We start from the raw sequence: 22,989 nt of genomic DNA, 5'->3' as shown, positions 1-22,989 counted from the left end.
CCCCCCCCCCACACACACACACACTCCCACCCCGCCCCAACTCAATAAAAAAAAGTTACGTTCTTTCGTTTTCTGTCTCTGTCTCGTCCCCCCACCCCTCACTTTGACACTGACCAGGAAACATGGTGGACCCTCAGAAAGCGGCGGTGTTGGCAGTAGAGGTCACGGACGGATGTCCACATCACATTTCTGGATACTGTTGTACACCAGTTCGTGCATCCCCGCTAGCTCACTGCCTGTGCACGTGAAAACCGTCATGTTCTTAAGCCATGCAATACCTGCACGTGAGCATGCAAACGCACGAAGGCAAGCACGGACACAGACACACTCATACATTCTCTCTCTCTTTAACTCATACACACATGTATTCAGGTATGCATAAACAAGTATAGGCTAAATGACATGCATGACATAATGGAAAAACAAACAAACACACAACAAATTAAGATTCAGAAAGAACAGAACATATGAGGCAGGCATCTCATGATGACAGACACAGATCCTGTGCATCACAGAACCTTTCCAGAGAGAGGAGACACACAGAGGCAGGCCGTCAGGAATGTCAGAAAGAAAGAAAGGAAGAGAAGAGAAACGGTCCCTGAGCTGACCCAACTAAAGACAGACTGGAAGAAGTCAGTCAGGGCATGTGGGTCCCTGATATGAGGACAGAAAGACAAGAGGAGGGGGAGGAAACCCAGATGAAAGAAGGACAGGAACAGACACAGCCAATGACCCAGCAAGACAGTACAGAAGACAAGCCTCAGAGGCACGGCATTCCCAGAAAAACGACACAAAGACAAGAGGACAGACAGAAAAGAGAGAAAAGACATGACACCCAACTGACCCCCCGAAGGCCGGCTGGGAAGAGGAGCTCCGGGGCCCGGAACCTCTCATTGCCCACAGTGATGATCCCGCCGTCAGGCAGCTCGTAGCTCTTCTCCACACTGCTGGACTGGCCGGCACTGCTCAGCTCCTGGTCAAAGTTCAGCGCCACGTAACACAGCTTCTCCTTCACGTCTCGCACGATCTCAACCTCAGCTGGAATGCGGAAAACATTTGTGTCACTGTTGTTTGCGACTTGAGCCAGACCACCTTTTTTTTTTTTTTTTTTTTTAAGCAAGCCTATATGCATTTCAACTTTGAGTAGGTTGCATAGATCGTTTTAGTGCCTCGTTAAACTTAGCTGCTGTTTTTGTTTTTGTTTTATGGTTGTATGTCGAACAAAACTACAGCAACTCAGCAATATGAACACACACACACACACACACTGACCAGAATCCGTAAAGCTGTAGCCACGTTCAGTGAGAAGTCTCTGGAGGTAAGCGGTCAGGTCTCTGCCGGCCAGGTCAATGAGTTGTATGGCGTGAGGCAGGGCGTAGCCTGCAACATCCACACAGCTCGGTACATAACATAGTTGTAACAGTATAGACGTTGATTAATTCTGCAGTGATAACAGAGATATCTTTCCATCTACACTTTCTTCGTTGTGTGCAATAAAATAATCCTGCAGCTATTATGGTGTCTATCGTAAGTTATTGTAGATGGTAGTCCCAGATGGCGTGCAAAAACTGGCAAAACACGAAGTTTCCCCAGGACCGTTCTACTGACATCCATAAATTAGGCACCACATGACAGACTCCATCTCTGGGGACCCTGTGAAAGTGACCCTCACCTTCATAAATGGGCACCACGTGAGAAACTCCATCCCCAGAGTCAAAGACGATGCCGGTGGTTCTGCCCGAAGCGTAGAGAGAGAGGACGGCCTGGATGCCAACATAGAAGGCTGGGGTGTTGAACGTCTCGAACATGATCTGAAAGCCAGTGACCTTGGTTAACAGGCAGTCAGGTGCAAGCTCTCGCCATCGTCTGTAATTTATTCAACTCGTAGTGTTCAAGACTTATCACTGTTTTTATCACATCACTCTGTGACAGACATTATAGTTAGCACTGGCAGTTGGCCATTCAAGGTACAGCTTTCCACTGGTCTGTTATCAACTTTATCAGAAAGCCATTATGCACACCAATGTCTTATCTCGATCAAATTTTGCTTTCCATTCTTAACTTTCAGGCAAAAACAACAACTCACAACTGATGCCTCCTGACAAATGTTAGCCTTGACACAGACACCAGTGTCATCATGAAAACACCTTATCGTTGAAGAAAATCTTTCCCAGCTACCTCTGTCATTTTCTCTCGGTTGGCTTTAGGGTTGAGGGGAGCCTCAGTGAGCAGAAGGGGGTGTTCCTCAGGGGCCACCCTCAGCTCGTTGTAGAAGGTGTGGTGCCATATACGCTCCATGTCGTCCCAGTTGCTGACGATGCCGTGTTCCACAGGGTACTGCAAGGACAGCATGCCCCTCTTGCTCTGTGCTTCGTCCCCAACGTACCACTCTTTGTGGCCCATACCCATCGTCACGTTCTGCACACACACACACACACACACACACACACACACACACATTATAGATGAAATGTAGGCTATACCAGAATGAAACAAGAACCAGGTTGCCTTGTATGCATAACGTTTATTTCAGTATTTTTTCAGCACCACCGTGTTTACCCCAGTGGCCTACTTGACATTGTGTTGAAGAAGAAGATACGTGATTCATGTGCACACGTTCCCTTCTGATATACGTGTATTAACTTGATACCGGTGATGATTATGTGTTCCTTTATGAGAAGAAGCCACCCGATATTTAACTGTATGACTGTGCTTATGTGCGAATAGGAACCATTATGGTACTGTTGTATATTATGCCTGTTCGTAAGAGACATCTGCCTAATACTGGGTGTACCTGATCTACCCGATACTTAGATAATCCTACACATGAGACAGTCAAGCCATCTGTTCTCTAGATGTTTCTTTTCGGTGAGAAAATACCGCTTCGTACCAAGACATATCTGTATGTGTGGAAAACAAAATCCAATACAGTGTGTGTTTCTACATGATAAAAAGATTCATACGATGTGTACCTGTGTAATAAAAAGTCCATTCCATGTTTAGATACACATGACTTTGAAATAAATCTACCTGCAGTCTATTGTGTTTGTTTGCACAGTGAGCCCCACCTGGTACTTGGATCTGCCAATGAGAGCAGGGAACACAGCACGTGGAGCGTCATCCCCAGCAAAGCCAGCCTTACACATGCCGGAGCCGTTGTCAATCACCACGGCAGCCACGTCGTCGGTGTCGTAGGAACTCATCGTCACAGGGAATTGTCTGCTGCTTGTGTCTGGAACACGGTCACATTTACATTAAATCAGTTTACTTATGTGACGCAAGGCTTAGTCTGTTTCTGTTACTGTCCGAATATAATCAGTTTACACTTAGGAAGACCGCCATGCTGTAATTGTTGTAGGAACATCATCACCACAGGTTCTTTGTCCACTGTTTGTGTTTGGAACAAGATCGTTTTGGTGGACAAAACGTGGTGTCCTGCTTGTGAATCATTCAAACAGTCCGCTTCTCATGATAATTATCAAGTAAATATTATCAGTGGTGATATGTTGTGAAAAAAGAGGTAGAGAGAAAGGCAAAAACAACAACAACAACAACAACAACAAAACAACCAGAAAGTAAAAGGCTGGGAATGAAGAAGAAGAAAACATTCTTAATTAATTTTTTAGCTTAAGCACACACTCTTTGGGGCCATTCTTTTCTCCAAATGTTGGATTCATTGCATTTGTTTTCAGTCTGACTGTGACTGTTCAGCTCAGTTCAGTTACTCAAGGAGGCGTCACTGCGTTCGGACAAATCCATATACACAACACCACATTTGCAAAGCAGATGCCTGACCAGCAGCCTAACCCAACGCACTCAGTCAGTCGGACAAACGAACATCAATAAAACATGTCATATCTTTCTATGATATTTACAATTATCCTTTACAGTCTATATTCTATATCGGTAACAAATAAGCCTATGCATTTGAGAAGTTAATATAAGTATGCAAACCGGAAGTGATAAATATCCAAATGTCCCAAATCAATGTGAACACAAACCGAAAGAACTAGATTTTTTTTTCAGTACATTAGTTTCATAAGATTGATCAGTTTATAAAACCAAATACTCACCTTTAAAGGTTGTACTGGAATCAGTTTTGTACTTCACTGTCTTCAATGGTGACTATAAAGACCTGTTCAATAATGTTAAATGAGACTGAAAATCAGTTTCAAACCGAGGTTTGTGTGCAGATCAGAAGTCCTTCGCTTGTGTGACAAAGCGTTGTGACATAAAATCCAGGTCAGTTCCGCATGCCGTGTTTAGGAGTTGGTAAATACAGTCTATACTGGCCACCTCTAGCCCTCACCTCTGTCTCTTTCTCTCTGTCACTGTCTGTCTATCTATTTATCTATCTCTGTCTTTGTCTCTGTCTGTGTGCGTGCGTGCCTGTTTGTCTCTCTGTCTCTGTCTCAGTCTCTCTCTCTCGGCTTGTCTTTTGTCACAATATACACGTGACATACATAACCAACCCTGTCTCACTGACTCTCTTATAAAGTGACTTATGCTCACACACACACACACCGGCACACACACACACACACACTTGAGTGTTTGGGTGTTTTCTGTTTTAACAATAGTCCATTTAGACGTTGATTTCTTGCCTGCCCCAGTTCTGTCAGGCCTATCACTCAGCACCTGAAAACAGAACATGACCCAGCAACACTCGCTGGCAGATTACAGTATTGACAATGTGTGGAAACTGTTTGCAAAGCCGGTGCTTCGTTTGGGAACCAAGTATGGTTAGAGGGCTAATCATGCCTGTGTTAGGTAGTGGCAAAACTTCTGCTGTGTACACTGCGTGACAAAGAGGGACAGCGCATAGATAACGCCGCGCACGCGCGTATGTGTGTGTGTGTGTGTTTGCGTGCGTGTGCGTGCATGCCGGCGTGTGTCAGTGTGTGTGTGTGTGTGTGTGCTTGTGTGTGTGTGTGTGTAAAATAGTGGCACTTGAGTTGCACGGTGTTTTTCCGTCTGATTATTTCCACAACGAAGACCAATTTTGTTTATCTCAGAACATTTGTTGGCAGTCTGTCCCGATGTTATCTATTCATTTGAAACTGGAACTACCCTCAATGAAAAATTGAAAAAGAAGAAAAAAATACCTTAAAGAACCCGATATCAGCCTAGTTCAACATACGTTACAGAGTATGAAGTGGTGTGTGTCCATCGAGATCGATGATGACCATCGTTGTCATCCAGCTGGGGGATGGGGGGAGGGTGGTGGTGGGGTGGGGGGGGAGGATGCTCATGAATCTATCTGTGAATGCGCAGATGGCTGAATAGTCCAATCTGTGCACGAAATGTTCGCTGACAGTTGGGGCAGACAAAGACAGGCATACCATTGTCAGGGAGCTTGTTTGCCCGTGACTTTCTGGCCTGCCTCTTCTCAACAGCTGCAGCAGTCCTGTTGGCCTCGCACAACTTGGCGCCTTTGTGCACAGCAGCACGCCATTTGTCACGGTCCACTGCAGATTCCTCCCAGGAGTCAGGGTTGATATCAAACGCTTTCAGAGAGACTTTCAGAGTATCTCTGAAGCGCTTCTTCTGACCTCCGTGTGATCTCTTCCCTTGTTGCAGCTCGCCATAGAAAAGCCTTTTGGGCAGCCGATGGTCTGGCATGCGCGCCACGTGTCCAGCCCAGCGAAGCTGGGACTTCATCAGGATGGTGAAGATGCTGGGAAGGGTGGCTTTTGCGAGCACCTCTGTGTCTGGGGTCTTGTCTTGCCACTTGATGTTCAGTAGCTTCCTGAGGCATGTTGTGTGGAAGTGGTTCAGCTTCTTGGCATGTCGTTGGTACACTGTCCAAGTTTCGCAGGCGTACAGTAGTGTGGGGAGAACTACTGCTCTGTAGACCTTTAGCTTGGTCTCAAGACTAATGCCTCTTCTGTTCCAGACATTTGCACTGAGTCTACCAAAAGTTGCGCTTGCTCTTGCAATCCTGACGTTCACTTCATCGTCGATGGTCGCATTTCGTGACAGTGTGCTGCCAAGGTATGTGAACCGCTCCACCGCACTGAGTCTCTGACCGTTGACTGTGATGTTGGGCTCAACGTAGGGTTTCCCTGGGGCTGGCTGATGGAGAACTTCAGTTTTCCTCGTGCTGATGGTAAGGCCGAAGTTCCTGCTGGCAGTGGCAAACTTGTCAACGCTGAGTTGCATGTCAGCTTCAGATCCAGCGTTGAGGGCACAATCATCAGCAAACAAAAAGTCTCTGATGATGTCTGTCATGACCTTCGTTTTTGCTTGAAGCCTTCTGAGGTTAAACAACTTACCATCTGTTCGGTACTTTAGGCCGATTCCAACATCGCCATCTCTGAAGGCATCAGTAAGCATTGCAGAGAACATGAGGCTGAACAGCGTTGGAGCCAGGACGCAGCCTTGCTTGACACCATTTGTGACAGCAAAAGGAGCAGATGTTTCCCCTTTGTCCTGGACTCGAGCCTGCATGCCTTCATGGAACTGGCTGACCAAGGAAATAAATTTCCGAGGGCATCCGTACTTGGCCATGATCTTCCACAGTCCCTCTCTACTCACGGTGTCGAGGCCTTAGTGAGGTCGACATAGGTGGAGAACAGATCAGCATTTTGCTCCTGACATTTCTCTTGCAGCTGCCTTGCAGCAAACACCATGTCGGTGGTTCCGCGCTCTTTCCGGAATCTACATTGGCTCTCAGGCAAATGACCTTGGTCAAGGTGTGCTGTGAGGCGGTTTAGTAGGATCCTGGCAAGTATCTTGCCTGCGATGGAAAGCAAGGAAATGCCCCGATGGTTATCACAGGCTTGCCGGTTCCCCTTTCGCTTGTACAAGTGAATGATAGATGCATCTTTGAAATCCTGGGGGATCGTCTCTTCTTTCCACATGAGTGAGTACAGCTGATGGAGCTTCTCAGTCAGCACAGTGCCTCCATCCTTGTAGACCTCTGCTGGTATGGAGTCTGAGCCAGGTGCTTTGCCACTGGATAGCAGACGGATTGCTTTCTGGGTCTCAAGAAGTGTTGGCGGATCGTCCAGTGCTTCGTTGGTGGGAACTTGTGGGAGACGGTCTATGGCTTCATCATTTATGGAGGAAGGGCGATTTAAGACACTGTTGAAGTGCTCAGCCCAGCGTTCGAGAATTTTCTCCTTCTCGGTGATCAAGGTATTCCCATCTGCACTGAGGAGGGGGGATGATCCTGAGGATGTGGGGCCGTAGACTTCTTTTAAGGCATCATAGAACCTCTTCATATCGTGCCTGTCAGCATATCCCTGGATCTCATCAGCTTTGTCACTCAGCCACTTATCCTGCATCTGGCGTAACTTTTGCTGAACAGTCCTGCGGATGGCATCGTACACATCCTTTTTTGATGTGGACTTTGGGTTGCTCAGGTAGGCTTGATGCAGACGGCGTTTCTCATCCAGAAGCTGCTTGATTTCATCACAGTTTTCATCAAACCAGTCTTTGTGCTTTCTGGACATGGGTCCCAGGGTCTCTGAAGCTGTACTATAGATCAGCTCACGCAGGGTCCTCCAGTCAGACTCCACATTCTGGTTGTCCAGAGAGGCGGATTCCAGACGATCTTCCAGCAGCTCCACAAAGGACTGTTTGATGGTGATGTTTTTCAGCTTAGCGATGTTGAGCTGTTTTGGAGCCTTCTGGCCTTGGGGGCGTCTCTTGGGCTGGATTCGAATATTCAGCTTCGAGACTACAAGGCGATGGTCTGTCCAACACTCGGCGCCGCACATGGTCTTTGTTACGCGTACATCTTGCCTATCCCTTTTCCTGACGATGACATAATCGATGAGATGCCAATGCTTTGAGCGAGGGTGCATCCATGACGTCCTGTTACGGGTAGGGAGGCAGAAAACTGTGTTGGTTATCAGCAGTTCGTGCTCTGCACAGGTCTGAAGCAAAAGCAATCCATTTGGGTTGCAGTGGCCCACACCGTGCTTTCCAATCACTCCATCCCAGGAGATGTAGTCAGAGCCAACTCTAGCATTGAAGTCCCCAAGAATGATGAGCTTGTCTGCTTTAGGGATAGCAGCAATGACAGAGTGAAGGTCCTCGTAGAACTTCGCCTTCACTTCATCCGGGTTGGTCATGGTTGGGGCGTAGGCACTGACAATGGTGAGGTGCTTCTGGCCAGATGCCAGTGGGAGTTTCATGGTCATAAGCCTATCGTTGACTCCCTTTGGGATTCCAGCTAGCTTGCTGACAAGTGCTGTTTTTATTGCAAAACCAACGCCAGCCTCACGTCGCTCTTCGCTTCCTCGTCCACTCCAGAAGAAGGTGTAACCAGATCCCCGTTCACAGAGCTCGCCTTCACCTGCAAGCCGAGTCTCACTCAAGGCTGCGATGTCAATGTTGTATCTGGCGAGTTCGGATGCAACTAGTGCCGTTCTCCTTTGGGGTCTGTCCGCGTTATCTCTGTCCAGGAGAGTCCTTATGTTCCAAGCACCAATGGTGAGAGGAACGATCCTTGTTTTTTTCTTTTCTTTCTTGTTGTTTCGACCGCTGATGTAGGGTCCCCGCCAGCCGCGGTATGCTGGCCAGGGTGATATGGAGCAGGCAATTTTTAGGGCACCTTTTCTAGCCCCTTCCTCATGCCAGGGAGGTGAGCAGTGCATTCCTAAAGAGGGCTGCTCAGACGCTCAGACGGCTGCCGAGCTCCATCGCTGCTCCTGTCGACGAAGAACGACCCTATGGCCTGAGCCGCCTGCATGCAGGTCTGCGACTGCGACTGCCAGTGTACCCACACCTGTCGTTTCGTCGCTCGCCTGTCGCCACAGGACTTGGGGGTGATGAAATGATGAAGGATGAAAGGTTATCTTGGATGACTGATGACTTGCGCAATGAGTTTGTTTAAAGTGAAGAGGAGTTGCGCAACGTCAACCTCACTCTCTCGTCCGGGTCCACCAATTTCCAGTGGCAAGACTAAGTCGAGACGACTGGAGGATGAGCACGGATGCAGTGGATGACCAAGATATCCTTTCGGTGTCTCATCTTGCTCTCTGCACTCCACAGTGCGTTGCTGTAGCCGCCTTCCTCTCCGTTGAACCGATAGGTTTCTTCCGCAGATTCTGCCGGATCCAGACAGAGTACAGAGTATGAAGTATTGGCACGCACACGAACAAAATGCTCACTGGCAGGCAAACGACAGAATGAGATGTGGACAGATAGATAGATACACAGACAGACAGACAGAGACATACATACATACAGACAGACAGACAGAAAGACAGACGGCAGACAGATAGAAAGACAGAGATAGATATATGTACATATATGAGCAAACTGTCGATTTTTAAATGATTTTAGGAACTCGTGTGTGCTTTGTTTTACCGAAACCTGGTTTAGTGAGAAAGTGTTGAATGAATGTGTTGCGACTGATGGTTTTAACACTCCGTACAGAATGGACAGAGACTGCAAGAAAGTGGGGAAGAAAATAGGCGGTGGCGTGTGTAGATTTCCATACAACAAAGAACAAATCTGTCCAGGTTCTGACTGTTGTAATCTGCTGTGAGTTCCATCACCAAGCCGCCGTAAGTGTCTTACGACCGGTATAACAAACAACTAATCAAAATAATCTACATCTTCCTTCTTTAAATAAATGAAATCTTCATTAACATTCTTCATATCTATATGCACACATATTTTGCTGCTATTGTTGTCCAAATCAAACCAAAATAATTGTTCCTTCCGATTCTTTAAGTGTTTTTTTTTTTGTTTTTTTTTTTTCTTACTATCTCTCTCTGAGAAGGCAAGAAAACAATAACATAAGAACACTAAAACAACAAATAACAAAATAATTTTAGTAGAAAACTAAAATAAACAAGATTATGAAGACACACCTTTCATCAAAAAAAATCAGTATCAATTATTGTCAAATTTAAAGGATACAAAGTGTCCATCACTTTTTAGATGCTTTCAAACAGGATATTCTGTGGAAAAATATGTTATGATAATAAATGTTATGTGTTGGACTAAAGCCCAATGTCAACGGTTACAACACGTTATAAAAGTTCACAGGTATCTTGGGTTTGGTCTCACGACTCTGCCAGAACGGGTGACGACTGGTGAAGGCGGGGCCAGGTTCTGGTCAGCTGCCTTCTGGGACAGTGCAGATGATGGGCCAACCTTGCATGGGCTGTTAGTGGCGGTGGAGATATGCTGTGGGGAAGGGAGAGCAGGCAGGCGGCTGTCACACTTTGGGGAGGTAGGGGTATGTGGGAGTGAGGGAGGGGAAGGAGTTTGGGAGGTAGGGGTATGTGGGAGTGAGGGAGGGGAAGGAGTTTGGGGAGGGGCAACAGCTCGTGGCGGTTGGGCTGCTGTCTGGCCGTGATGGGTAGTGTCTGCTGCCCTGTTTTGCTTTTCTTTGTTGATTTGTGGTTCTGGCCCGTAGATGGGAGGGTGGCAACTCGGCTGTGCAGGAGTGGCTCGCTGACTGGAATCAGATGTCGTCGGTTCCGTACATAGTCAGTTTTGTTTGAGGTAACCACATATGATCTGGGAGCATCATGATGCGATTTAACTGTAGCGAGGCGTTGGAAGCCTTTGTGTGCATTCTGATGACTTCACCAGGTTGCAGTGGTCTCAGGTCCCTTGCAGCTTTGTCATGGGATTTCTTTTGTTGTTGACGTGCTTTCTTGAGTTCCAGAGATACCTTTGCAGTGTTCAAAGACTTCGGTTTGAGCAATTTTGTCGAGGTTGGAAGCGTTGTGCGGGTTCTCCTGGACAGTAAGCGCTGGGCAGGGGAGCCCATGGTGTCCCTGGGCGTGTTTCGTAAGTTGAGAAGCCCAAGCATGACATCGGAGTGATCTGCCTTGCTCTTTTCCAGAAGCTGTTTTGCTTGTTTGACAGCATTTTCAGCCAGTCCATTGGACTGAGGGTAGTGTGGACTGCTTGTGAGATGGGTGAAGTTCCATTGTTTGGCGAAAAGTTCAAACTCTTTGCTCGTAAACTGTGCACCCCTGTCAGACATGAGTTTTTCTGGAATGCCGTGTGTGGCAAACAGCTTCTTCATCTTGTTAATGACTGAACTAGATGACATGTTGGGGAGCAGCTCAAATTCAAACCATCCAGAGAATGAATCTACCACTACCAGATACTGGTGGTTGTCCCACTCAAAAATGTCAGCTGAGAGATTGGCCCAAGGAAGTTCAGGGACTGGATGATTGATGAGCGGCTGCTTCTGTTGGTGATTTTTGAGGCTGTTGCATGCAGAACACTGGGAGACTGCATTCTCAATGTCTTTGCGCATCTGTGGCCAAAAAACGACATCAATGCCCAATTTCTTTGTGCGTTCTGGACCCATGTGGCCTTTGTGAAGGATGGTGATGTAGAGTGATTGTAGAGACTTTGGGACAACTGCTCTTTGTCCTTTCAGTATGATGTCGTTTTCGATCACTAGCTCATCCCGGAATGGGAAGAAAGGCTTGATTTCATCTGGCAAAGCACGCACATGGTCTGGCCATCCTTTTCTGATGACGTTGGCAAGTTTCTGCAAGGTAGAATCTGCCAGAGTCTCATGCTGGAGCTCTGTCATTCGTGAAGGGGAAATCGACAAGACTGTTATGATGTCGTAGTCACAGTCGTTCTCTTCTGGATGCTCATCACTACATGCTCTTGATAGTGTGTCTGCTATGAACAATTCTGTCCCTTTTTTGTAGATGAACTCCAGGTTGTACCTCTGAAGCTGGAGTAACATTCTTTGGAGTCGTGCAGGAGCAGCATGGAGGGGCTTTTTCACAATGGAGATCAGGGGTTTGTGGTCAGTCTCAATTGTTACCTTCCGTCCGTACACAAAGTCATGGAATTTGTTGCAGGCAAACACAGCAGCTAGCAGTTCCTTCTCAATCTGGGCATACTGAGTTTCAGCATCAGTAAGGGCTCTTGAAGCATAGGCAACTGGATCCTCATCCTGTAAACAGGCTGCCCCAAGGCCATTTTGGGATGAATCGACTGACAAGATGACAGGCTTCGCTGGATCAAAGAACTTTAGGACTGGTGGGCTTGTGAGATCATCTTTCAGTTTCTGGAATGCCTTCTCATGAGCATCAGTCCAGCACCATACAGTGTCCTTTCGAAGGAGCTCTCGCAGAGTGGCCGTTTTCTCACTGTAGTCCTTGATAAATTTGTTCAGGTAGTTTGTCATTCCCAGGAAACGTTGGAGGGCTGCTTGATTCTCTGGTGCTGGCATGCTTTTGATTGCTTCTGTTTTCTCTGGATCAGGCTTCAGTCCTTCGGATGTGAACTTGTGACCCACGAATGTGACACTTTTGGCCCTGAACTGGCATTTCTCCAGGTTCAGCTTCAGCCCAATTTCTCGTGCTCGATTGAGAACTATCCTGAGGTTTGCATCATGTTCTTCAGTCGTAGAGCCCCAAATCAGGATATCATCAACGATGATAGTGCATGGGTAGCCTTCAAACAAGCGTTCAAGGGCCTGCTGGAACACTTCACTGGCAGTGTTGATTCCAAAAGGCATGCGGAGGAACCTGTATCTGCCAAATGGTGTGCTGAAAGTGGTTCGTCGAGAAGATTCCTTGTTCATTCTGATTTGCCAGAATCCAGCTTTTGCATCCAATGTGGAAAACACTTTTGCATTTCCAATGTGTGAGGCCACATCATTTGCTGTGCGCATGGGGTAATGTGGTCTTTTCAGAGCTTTATTCAGGTCTCTGGGGTCCAGACAAATCCTGATATCACCATTTTTTTTTTTTAGCAGCCACCATTTGTGATACCCATTCAGTGGATTCAGTTTCTTGAATGATCACGCCTTTCTGCATCATATCGTCAAGTGCATTCTTCACCTTTTTTCCCATGGCTTGGGGAACCTTTCTGGCAGGTTTGGCAACAGGGGGCACACTGGGGTCAATTCTCATCACATATGTGGGAGGGAGCATTCCCAGCTGGTCATCAAACAAATCAGCAAACTCATGCAGAATCTCCTCTCTGAAGGCACCTTTGTCATCTGTGTCCACCTCATGGACGCTCTTGTCTAACTCAATTAGTCCTAGCCGTAGAGAGTCATTCAACCCCAGTATGAGAGCAGCTTGTCTGTCAATGACCTGAAAGTTTATCACTTCAGAAATGTCACCGATTCTACAAAGGAGGTCGACGGTGCCCAATGTGGAGAAGCGCTCTCCACCATAGGCAATCAAGTTCACAGCTTTTGCTTTGTTGATGATTTCTTTGGCTTTGACTTGCTTGAAGTGCTGGAGGGGTAGCACATTACACTTAGCACCAGTGTCGATTTTAAGATTGATGTCTCGGCTGTTGATTGATGCAGTGCAGTGTATTTCATTCTTCGCAGAGATGTGTGTGACACCATGTATTTCCCACCCCTTCTCATGTTCATTGTTGCCTTCACTGCCATCATCCAGTACAGCATTCACAGTTCTTGTCAGTGACCTTCTCAGAGCCGACTTGCAGACTTTTGCAAAATGATGCAACTTTGAACAGAGGATACACTTTTTTCCATATGCCGGGCATGCTTCTTTTCTAAACGGGTGGAAGTTACCACAGTACATGCATTTTTTTTTTTTTTTGCTTGGTGCATTCCTTTCCTTGAAGGCCCTTTTGTGTGCAATGGCATTGACTTCATGTTTTTCTGTTACTTGTTCACTGTGTTTCTCTGCAGCTTCATGTATCTGGCACAGCTGAACCGCCTTGTGAAGAGTGAGATCTCTTTCTTTCAATAGCTGTTTGCGCAAGGACTCTGATGATACCCCGCACACAATCCGGTCTCGGATCAGGGAGTCTTTGAGCGTGTCGAACTCGCAGGTGTCAGCAAGTATCTTCAGAGATGTGATGAAGCTTTGTACTGATTCACCAGGCTGTTGGCATCTGATATTGAAATTGTGTCTCTCCATGATTATGTTTGTCAATGGATTGCAAAGCTCCTGAAATTTTCTTTTTAGGACAGCAACACTCTCACGGTTTTCTGCAGCTTGTATAACCTCATCATTGTCATTTCTTATTTCCGCAGAGTAAGTGAATGTTTTCTCCTTTTCTATTGCTTCCTTGCCAGCTAAGTTGAGCAGTATGTATGCATGAGTGCGATCATTCTTGTCGCCATAGGCAGCTTCGATGAAAACATCAAATTCTGTTTCAAATGTCCTCCAATTTTCAGCAACATTGCCTTCAAATGAGAGTGGCTGAGGCTTGCGCAAACCATCCATGACTTTTTTTTTTTTTTTTTAGTGTGCTCGTACCACTAAACCACAGCAGCGCCAATAACAACAATAGCAGGGAAATAGCACAGTATTCCTCAGTATCGGAGTACAGTCTATGCGTCGAAATCGAATTGAGCAACTGAACTGTCACAAGCAAAACTTTTTTAAGCGTTCCTATCAGAGTCAAAATTGCACCTACTTAGTCAATCTTGTATCGTGCATAAGCCTTGTAGGTTTATGGGTTTGCATCCCGCATCTGACACCATGTAGACTTCCATACAACAAAGAACAAATCTGTCCAGGTTCTGACTGTTGTAATCTGCTTGAGTTCCATCACCAAGCCGCCGGAAGTGTCTTTCGACCGGTATAACAAACAACTAATCAAAATAATCTACAGCGTGTGCCTGTATGTCAACGAGAAGTGGTGTGACAGTGCGAATGTGTGTGTGAAGAAGTAACTGTGTACACAAGAACTTGAACTCATATCAGTGTCGCTGAGGCCTCGATACCTGCCACGTGAGTTCGGCCGTATTTTTTTTATTGTTGTGTACGCCCCACTCTTTGACCAGGCATCTGCTTCAGGTGCAGGAATGACGATCGCAGGTGTTGTTCGCGACCTTCAACTCATCTCTGCCGACGCCCCGTGTTTTATTGTTGCAGATTTTAATCACTGTGATTTAAAGAAAGCCTTACCTTCTTTTAAACAATGTTACCTGCCAGACCCGACTGGACAAGACAATCGATCTGTGTTATGGGAACATTCCTAATGCCTACAAATCTGTTCCCCTTGCACCAGTGGGTGTATCTGATCATGATGTTGTTCATTTAATCCCAGCCTACAGACCAAAGATACATCGACAGAGCCGAGTGTGAAAGTTTGGACGTCAGAGAGTGTGGATGAACTGAGAGGATGTTTTGATTGTACTGATTGGAGTGTGTTGACTGACCCATGTGAGAATGTTCATGAAGCAGCTGATGTTGTTACATCTTATATCAGTTTCTGTGAAGACATGATAATTCCGACAAAAATAATTAAACTTTTCCCCAACAACAAACCATGGATCTCAAAGTCTCTCAAAACAATTTTAAACGAAAAAAAGGTAGCGGGAACAAGAAGGATAGGAAACTGATACAAAAGAAGCTTAGAGGTGAATTACGAGGGGACAGAGGGAATTCAAATCAAAAGTAGAGCAACAGTTTCAGACAGGAAGAATGGCAGATGCATGGGATGGGTTAAAAATTATCACTGGAGAAACGAAAAGGAAAACAGTAGCTTGTGAAATGAAAAGGGATGAACAGCTTGATTTTTCAAATAAACTGAATGATTTCTACTGTCGCTTTGAAAGGAATGATCTGGGAAGGGAACTGGATAGTGTTATCTCACAGTTGCAGGAAAAGATCAAAGATAGGAACACAGGTGAAGACTTTGAGATCGATGCAAAAGTTGTTGAATCTTTATTTTTAAAACTGAATGTCACGAAGGCAATTGGCCCCGACAATATCTGCGGAAAATTACTGAAAACATGTGCTTCCCAGTTGTGTGACGTGTTCTGTAAAATTTTCAACTGGTCTCTGAAGGACTGCTCTGTCCCCAGCATCTGGAAAAAATCTACTATCTGTCCTATCCCCAAGAAAAAGAACCCAGCCGCACTAAATGATTACCGTCCTGTTGCCCTGACTTCAGCAGTGATGAAATGCTTTGAAAAAATTATTCTCTGACATCTTCTTTCTTTCACTGAACAGCAGCTTGACTCTCTTCAAAAGCACACAGAAGTACTGACGATGCTATCCTAACTCTCCTTCACAATGCTTTCCTTCATTTGAATAATACGGGATCTTTTGTTCGTATCCTTTTTGTTGACTTCTCTTCTGCTTTTAACACAATACAACCTCATCTCCTTGCCCTCAAACTACTAGGCATGGATGTTGACCCGAAGCTTACTCTTTGGATAGTAAGTTTTCTTCTCGACAGAACTCAGTCCGTCCGCTTTCATTCTGCTCACTCTTCTCAAAAATCTACTTCTACTGGTGCACCCCAAGGTACAGTGCTGTCCCCTGTTCTTTTTACACTGTACACAAATAACTGCAGAGGCACGGAGGAAACTCCTGTAATAAAATATTCTGATGATTCAGCAATTGAAGATCTGTTCAACTCTGATGCTATTCATTTCAGTGAAATTAAAAGGTTCTGTTCCTGGTGTGAGAAAAACTATCTGGATCTCAACGTATTGAAAACAAAAGAAATGTTAATAGATTTTTGGAAAGACCCCTTGCCTGTAGCTGACCTTGTTATTGATGGTCAAACAGTGGAGAGGGCCAATGAATATAGATATTTAGGGACCATCTTAGACAATAAGCTGACTTTTGACAGAAATGTTGATTCCATTCATAAGAAATGTCAATCTAGAATTTTTTGTTTACAGAAGCTTAGAAATGTTGGTATAAATTCAAATATTCTTCAAAGTTATTATCGATGTTGTATCGAGTCCATGCTCAGTTTCATTTATGTGCTGGTATGGAAGTTTGGGAGTGAGGAGTAAGCGTGTTTTGAACGATGTCATGAGTGTATGCAGTAAAACTGTGGGAGTGAAACAAGCTAGTATGCAAGAGCTGTATGAAAGTCGAGTGGTTAAAAAAGCAGGCAGATAGCAACTGACGATACCCATATTTTTGCAAAATATTATGAGCTATTGCCATCAAGACGACGCTACCGAACTTTTAAGTTGAAATCCAGAGCTCTGAAGACTTTTATTCCACGTTCAATCCACCTTTTAAATTCTTGAGAACTCTCTCTCTCTCTCTCTCTCTCTCTCTCTCTCTCTCTGTGTGTGTGTGTGTGTGTGTGTGTGTGTGTGTGTGTGTGTGTGTGTGTGTGTGTGTGTGTGTGTGTGTGTGTGTGTTTACTGAGCTTAAAAACGTGACAATTGGTTATAATGAATGTGCAATATGTAGGAGGAATAATGTGCAATATGCAGGATGAATGTACAATGGAATATGTCTAATGCTAACGTCCATATTCTAAATATATTTCTGTTTAATAATTACGATGTAATAATTAATTGCAATGTTTTTAAAAGCGAATATGTGAAATGCTTTTATTTGAGAACATATGTTTATTACTCTTGTTTAATCAAGTAATCCGCGTGTGTGGGGTGGGTGGGGGTGAGGAGGGGGGCGGGGGAGGGGGGGGGGTGCTGCGGGTGTGTGCTGATTATCTGGTTGCGGTTTTCCGCAATTTATCTTTATTCTTATCTTATCTGTCTATTATAATCAATGTGCAGTATAGTAGGCTATGTTTATAATTATATTCAAATAATGTTTCTTAATTTTTTCTGTTTTTACATTAAGAATACTAGTTATTACCTGCAGTGTGTGGATGTATGTATGAAACGGTGTATGTGATATTATTTTTACATTTGTATCTTCGTATTATTCGTAAAAGCTGTTGTTGACTTTTACAGTTATGGTCCCTATGTTGTTTACTTGTCTATGTTGTGATAATGCACCTGACTAAATTTCTCCAGTTGGAGATAATAAAGTTATTCTTATCTTATCTTTATAATTAGAATTAACCAATAAGAAACTTACATTCAGATATGAGCATGTAAGTATAATAATGCAAACGGACATAACGTCAGGTCGCATACAGAGAGAATGACAGAGACAGAGACAGGGACAGACAGACAAAGAGTGAGAGAGAGAGAGTGTGCAGTCACTTAATAGCTGCCAACTAACGCGCGATAAGCATGGAAACAAAGAAATTAATGATTTTAGCGGTTACGCCCCTTGACTCATTCCGTTTCCAGACGCAATGCTGGATAAAGCTGTACATGAATATAAAATGGAGGTGAAGTGTTGCGCTCCTGAACACAATCTTCATCCGTATCGATACCAAGTGCGTTTCTACATAATGTATGTTATGTCATTCCCTCCAAAAAATAAGAACAAACCCCGCCACCACAAAAAAAAAAAAAAAAAAAAAAAAAAAAAAAAAAAAATCACAAGAAACAAGAGAGGCAAGGTCTTCCAGACTCACTTGTGATATGTGATTAATCGACCAAAGTAATTATGAGGGTGGGGGTTGGGGGGAAGGAGAGAAAAAAATGGAAAAAAAAAAGAAAGAAGAAAGAAGAAGCAGCCATCATGTCAAGAAGACTTGTTATACGTCACTAGTCTCTGACGTTCACAGTATGACGTTGTTTCCCCCCCCCCCCCCCCCCGCCCCCCCCCGGACCTAATTCTAAATTACATCACATTGTGTACAATCTGCTATTTTCCAAAAAAATCCAACTTGGAATAATGTGCATTGTGAAAGGTCCTCACACTAAGTGCAGAACACAAAAGCCTTTCTATGTACTGAGTAATAATTTCAAAATGTAATATTTTAGATGAGAAAGATCAGTTCAAAAACAAACTAATGGCCGTGCTGCAAAACATGATTAATTTCCCCTTCAATTAAGCTGCCACAGAAAGATTCATTCATTAATCCAACATTCAGATTGATAAAGACGATCCTATGTAACCAAACATGATAAACGTGACTGCTGTTGATCAGTGTTTCAGTATATCAAATCAAAGTTTCAAGTTGCAAATGATTTGGCTTCTTTTTCTTTAAGATTTTTTTTTCTTAAGGTGCACTGTCATGGAAAACAGCATGAGTGGAAAGAAGAGATTTTTCCTATTTTTGTGCCAAATTTTGTGTTAAAGACAAAATAATTCCAAAGAAAATGACAAATCTTGCAGTTTTACCACACACAGAGAGAGACACAGCCGAAATCGGGTTATAACATAGACTCACTTTGTTTACACAAGCGAGTCAAAAACCACACACACATACATAAGCATCATGTGCGCGTACTACATCTTGTCTGCCTGTCTTCCTATTTCTCCATCTATCTATTTGTCTGTCTGTCTCTCTGTATCCACGTGACATACAAATAGCAGAACAAAATGTACGCACCGACATTTGCGTTCACACACCACACACACACACACACACACACACACACACACATACACACACACTCATGTACACACACACACACACACACACACACACACACACACACACACACACACACACACACACACACACATATCATCATCACTTATTCGATCCAAACTATCCTATGGACAAGAAGTCTTTTCCAATGCTCCAAAATATTTGCTAAAGAAACTTCAAAGCATAGACTGCAAAGCATATAGACTTGCCCTTGGTGTACCTTTCCATGCATCGACCCTCGGAACATACAAAGAAATAGGAGTACTACCTTTAGATGAATACCGAAACCTCGCATGTGCTAAATACGTACTGAGAAGCTCAACTGAAAATTATACATCAGAGGAAGTAAAAATTACATCCGAAAACAGCTTCCCCAAAAGAGCTAAAAACATATCTTATTTAACACCCATTGGCACGTTTGTGTCAAACCTGTTCGAAAAATCTAAAATTAATTCAGATGACGTAGACACACAGAAGACCGTAAGTCCATACCCCATCTGGGAGATGAATAAAGCACATTTTGATGTTAATCATACTGACATTAAAAAGAATGAAAATCCGAATATCATGGCAACGGAAGTCCGAGTACACCTTCAAAATAGATACCGTGATCATTTACAGATCTACACAGATGGCTCACTATTAGACAATGGCCAAGCAGGTTCAGCTTTTGTTATACCAGAACTGAAAACGGAAAGATCATACTATATTGGTAAAAATCGTTCAATATTCACTGCTGAACTTATTGCTGTTCTTATGGCTCTAAATCATATTCTTGATCTTCCAATTTGCCTTCTACAAGTCTTGTTTTGCGTTGATTCCAAATCTGTATTATGTGCTTTAAACTCACCAAATTGTAAGAACAAATCTAAAATCATACTAGAAATCAGCCACATTTTACATCTTTTAAGCTTGAAAGGAACACATATTACGTTTTTCTGGGTTCCTTCACATCTTGGTATTCTCTACAATGAATGGGCTGACAGGGCTGCAAGAAAAGGTGCAAAGAACGAACAGGGAACCATAGAACTTTATGTGCCTCTATCTGTACAAGAGGGTTATCGAATACTAGAAAAAACATCGTGGAACAAAGTCAGAGAATTATACCAAGAAAACGGCAAAGCTTTAAACCATAGTGTAATTAATGGTCAACAACCGGGAACTATCGATCAGTCAAATACATACAGTAATTCAATAAGATTAAGGCAGATTCATACATTATCAAACAGGATAAAACTGAACGCTTTTGTAACAAAGTTCAGCAAAGATGTCAGATGCATATGTGGAGAACATATTTCTAGCAACCATGTAATATTCGAATGTCAGAATCTAAAATGTTTTTTGCCAGACTTCACCAAAAGTTCTTTTGAATGTGTTATTAACAATTCCAATATGTTATTTGTTATTGCAGAAGGTTTGCTGCATAGTCCTATAGGACATTTGTTATAGATGTTATATTTGTTTGATGTTGGCGTTTATAACGTTTCCATTTTTCCTAGCGTTGTCTCTCCCTATTCACCCTCCACACATACACACACTTTTACCCTCCCCCTCTCACAGCCCCTACCCCCACGGTTTTTTTTTTTTTTTTTTTTTTTTTTTTTTTTTTTTTTTCCGTCTAATATCACTTCAAGTGGAAAGACGTTAAACTGAAGACAACACACACACACACGCAACAATTCGATGTGTTTGGAGCTGTCGAAATCAAGTAAACGAAAACTCTTCAGAATTTAGTTGCATGTGTTTGGAGCTATCGAGATCAAGCATACGAAAACTACTCAGAATTTACTGACCCTGCAACAGTCATTTGATTAATGAAAGCACGCAGACTGGTTTTTTTGTTTTCTTCTTCTGAATCTGCTGTCCAGGAGTCTCAACAACAATAACAATCTGAGTTGCTGGCTCCTGTGACGAATCTGTTTTCCCACGAAATTTGATGACATGTTTTTCTCCAATGTTTTCCCACTTCGGGTGGGAAAATGTTTTTAAGCTCTTCACCACCTGAACAAACAATCTCTGAGAAAAAGATAAGAGAAAACCTTGACGATTGTGCAAGGAAAAACCATCCCTCGACAAAAGAAGCTGGGGCTTTCGTCCTGTTAGCGAATTATACATAGAACAACACTCACATAATTGTGACGCAAGTCGTTCCTACGGATGATATATTCACACATTGTATACATACATACATATATATATATATATATATATATATATATATATTCAGAATCTAGTGACTATTATTCTTTTTTGAATGTATTATAAAATGAGGGTAAGTGAGTGTGGGGAAGGAGTTAGTGGGTGAGGTGATCTTTAAATCTTTTTTGTTGTGTATATGCGTGTGAGTGAGTGAGTGAGTGAGTGAGTGTGTATGTGTGTGTTATTGTGTGTGTGTGTTAGAGTGTGTGTTAGTGTGTGTGTGTGTGTGTGTGTGTGTGTGTGTGCATGCGTGAGTGCGTGCGCGCGCGCGCGCTCGTGGTTATTTACAAATGGGACTTTGTGTGCGCACTCTTGTGCTTTAGAATTATTGAAAATTAGTTGTTTTTTCTGATGCAGAGTTTGCCGGAAAACATGTATCATTAGAAACAATTTACTTGTGTATTTGTAAAGCGTGTAGCGCTCTGCAGATATTTTCTCTTGAAAAATCCTTTACTACTACTACTACTGCAACTGCTGCTGTTGCTATTACTAGTGCTGCTGCTGTTGCGGCTGCTGCTGCTGCTGTTGCTACTACTGACTTCTACTACTACTAAGTGACGCGGCAAAACAGCAAGTCGTGTGCATGAGGACACGCTCACATAAAATCAGATGATGCAATACAGTATGTCGTGAATACGCATGACACACTCACATTAGATTATATGACGCAATACGGTAAGTCGTGAATACGGATGACACACTCACATTAGATTATGTGACGCAATACAGTGTGTCGTGAATACGGATGACACACTCACATTAGATTATGTGACGCAATACGATAAGTCGTGAATACGGATGACACACTCACATTAGATAAGGTGACGCAATACAGTATGTCGTGAATACGGATGACACACTCACATTAGATAAGGTGACGCAATACAGTAAGTCGTGAATACGGATGACACACTCACATTAGATAAGGTGACGCAATACAGTATGTCGTGAATACGGATGACACACTCACATTAGATTATGTGACGCAATACAGTAAGTCGTGAATACGGATGACACTCACATTAGATTATGTGACGCAGTACAGAAAGTCGTGAATACGGATGACACACTCACATTAGATTATGTGACGCAAAACAGCTATTCGTGAAAGGGGTGACACACTCACACTAAATTCAATAATGCATACAGATGACAAACAGGACAGCAAGTCGTGTGCATAAAGATAACGCACTCTCCCACCATCTTCAGCTGCGCGCAGCAACAGCAGTAGTTGTGGTGCTGCTGCTGCTGGTCATGATAGTAGTAGTGGTAGCAGCAGCAGCAGCAGCAGTAGTAGTAGTAGTCGCCGCTGTTGTCGTAGTAGTAGTAGTTTCATTTTCCCATCCCGGCGTCAGGAAACACTAGTTAGCAGCAGCAGCAGCAGCAGCAGAAGCAGTAGGAGCACTACAACTCCTGCTGCTGTTGTTGTTGCTGCTGCTTCGGTCTCTGTCTGTCTGTCTCTGTCTCTGTCTCTCTCTCTCTTATTCCCCCCTCTCTCTCACGCCCCCACCCCTATCTCCCTTTCTCTCTCTCTCTCCGCTCCTGCAGAACCCATCAGGAGGTCTGCCAACCACTGCCCACTCACGCGGGAAATGGCACAAGCCGTCACTCACACGTTTATCTGGGCCTCCA

At 44.0% G+C, this 22,989-nt stretch overlaps 1 protein-coding gene across 1 annotated transcript in view; it reads right to left on the bottom strand.

Annotated features, from left to right (window-relative positions):
• The window catches only part of LOC143292037 (actin-3-like), a 3,842-nt gene extending 639 nt beyond the window's left edge, over positions 1-3,203 (bottom strand). Inside the window, exons 1-6 of the mRNA XM_076602207.1 lie at positions 3,069-3,203; positions 2,179-2,418; positions 1,673-1,811; positions 1,273-1,380; positions 841-1,038; positions 171-236 (exon numbers count right to left, since the gene is read on the bottom strand). Of these exons, the coding sequence (XP_076458322.1) occupies positions 171-236; positions 841-1,038; positions 1,273-1,380; positions 1,673-1,811; positions 2,179-2,418; positions 3,069-3,203 (886 nt within the window). The remainder of the gene's footprint in view (positions 1-170; positions 237-840; positions 1,039-1,272; positions 1,381-1,672; positions 1,812-2,178; positions 2,419-3,068) is intronic.
• Positions 3,204-22,989: the final 19,786 nt, after the last annotated feature.

Source organism: Babylonia areolata, chromosome 18 (genome assembly GCF_041734735.1).
Source record: "Babylonia areolata isolate BAREFJ2019XMU chromosome 18, ASM4173473v1, whole genome shotgun sequence".
Lineage (NCBI taxonomy): Eukaryota > Metazoa > Mollusca > Gastropoda > Neogastropoda > Buccinidae > Babylonia > Babylonia areolata.
Note: the sequence above shows the minus strand (reverse complement) of the source record. Positions and strands in the feature narration are given on the sequence as shown.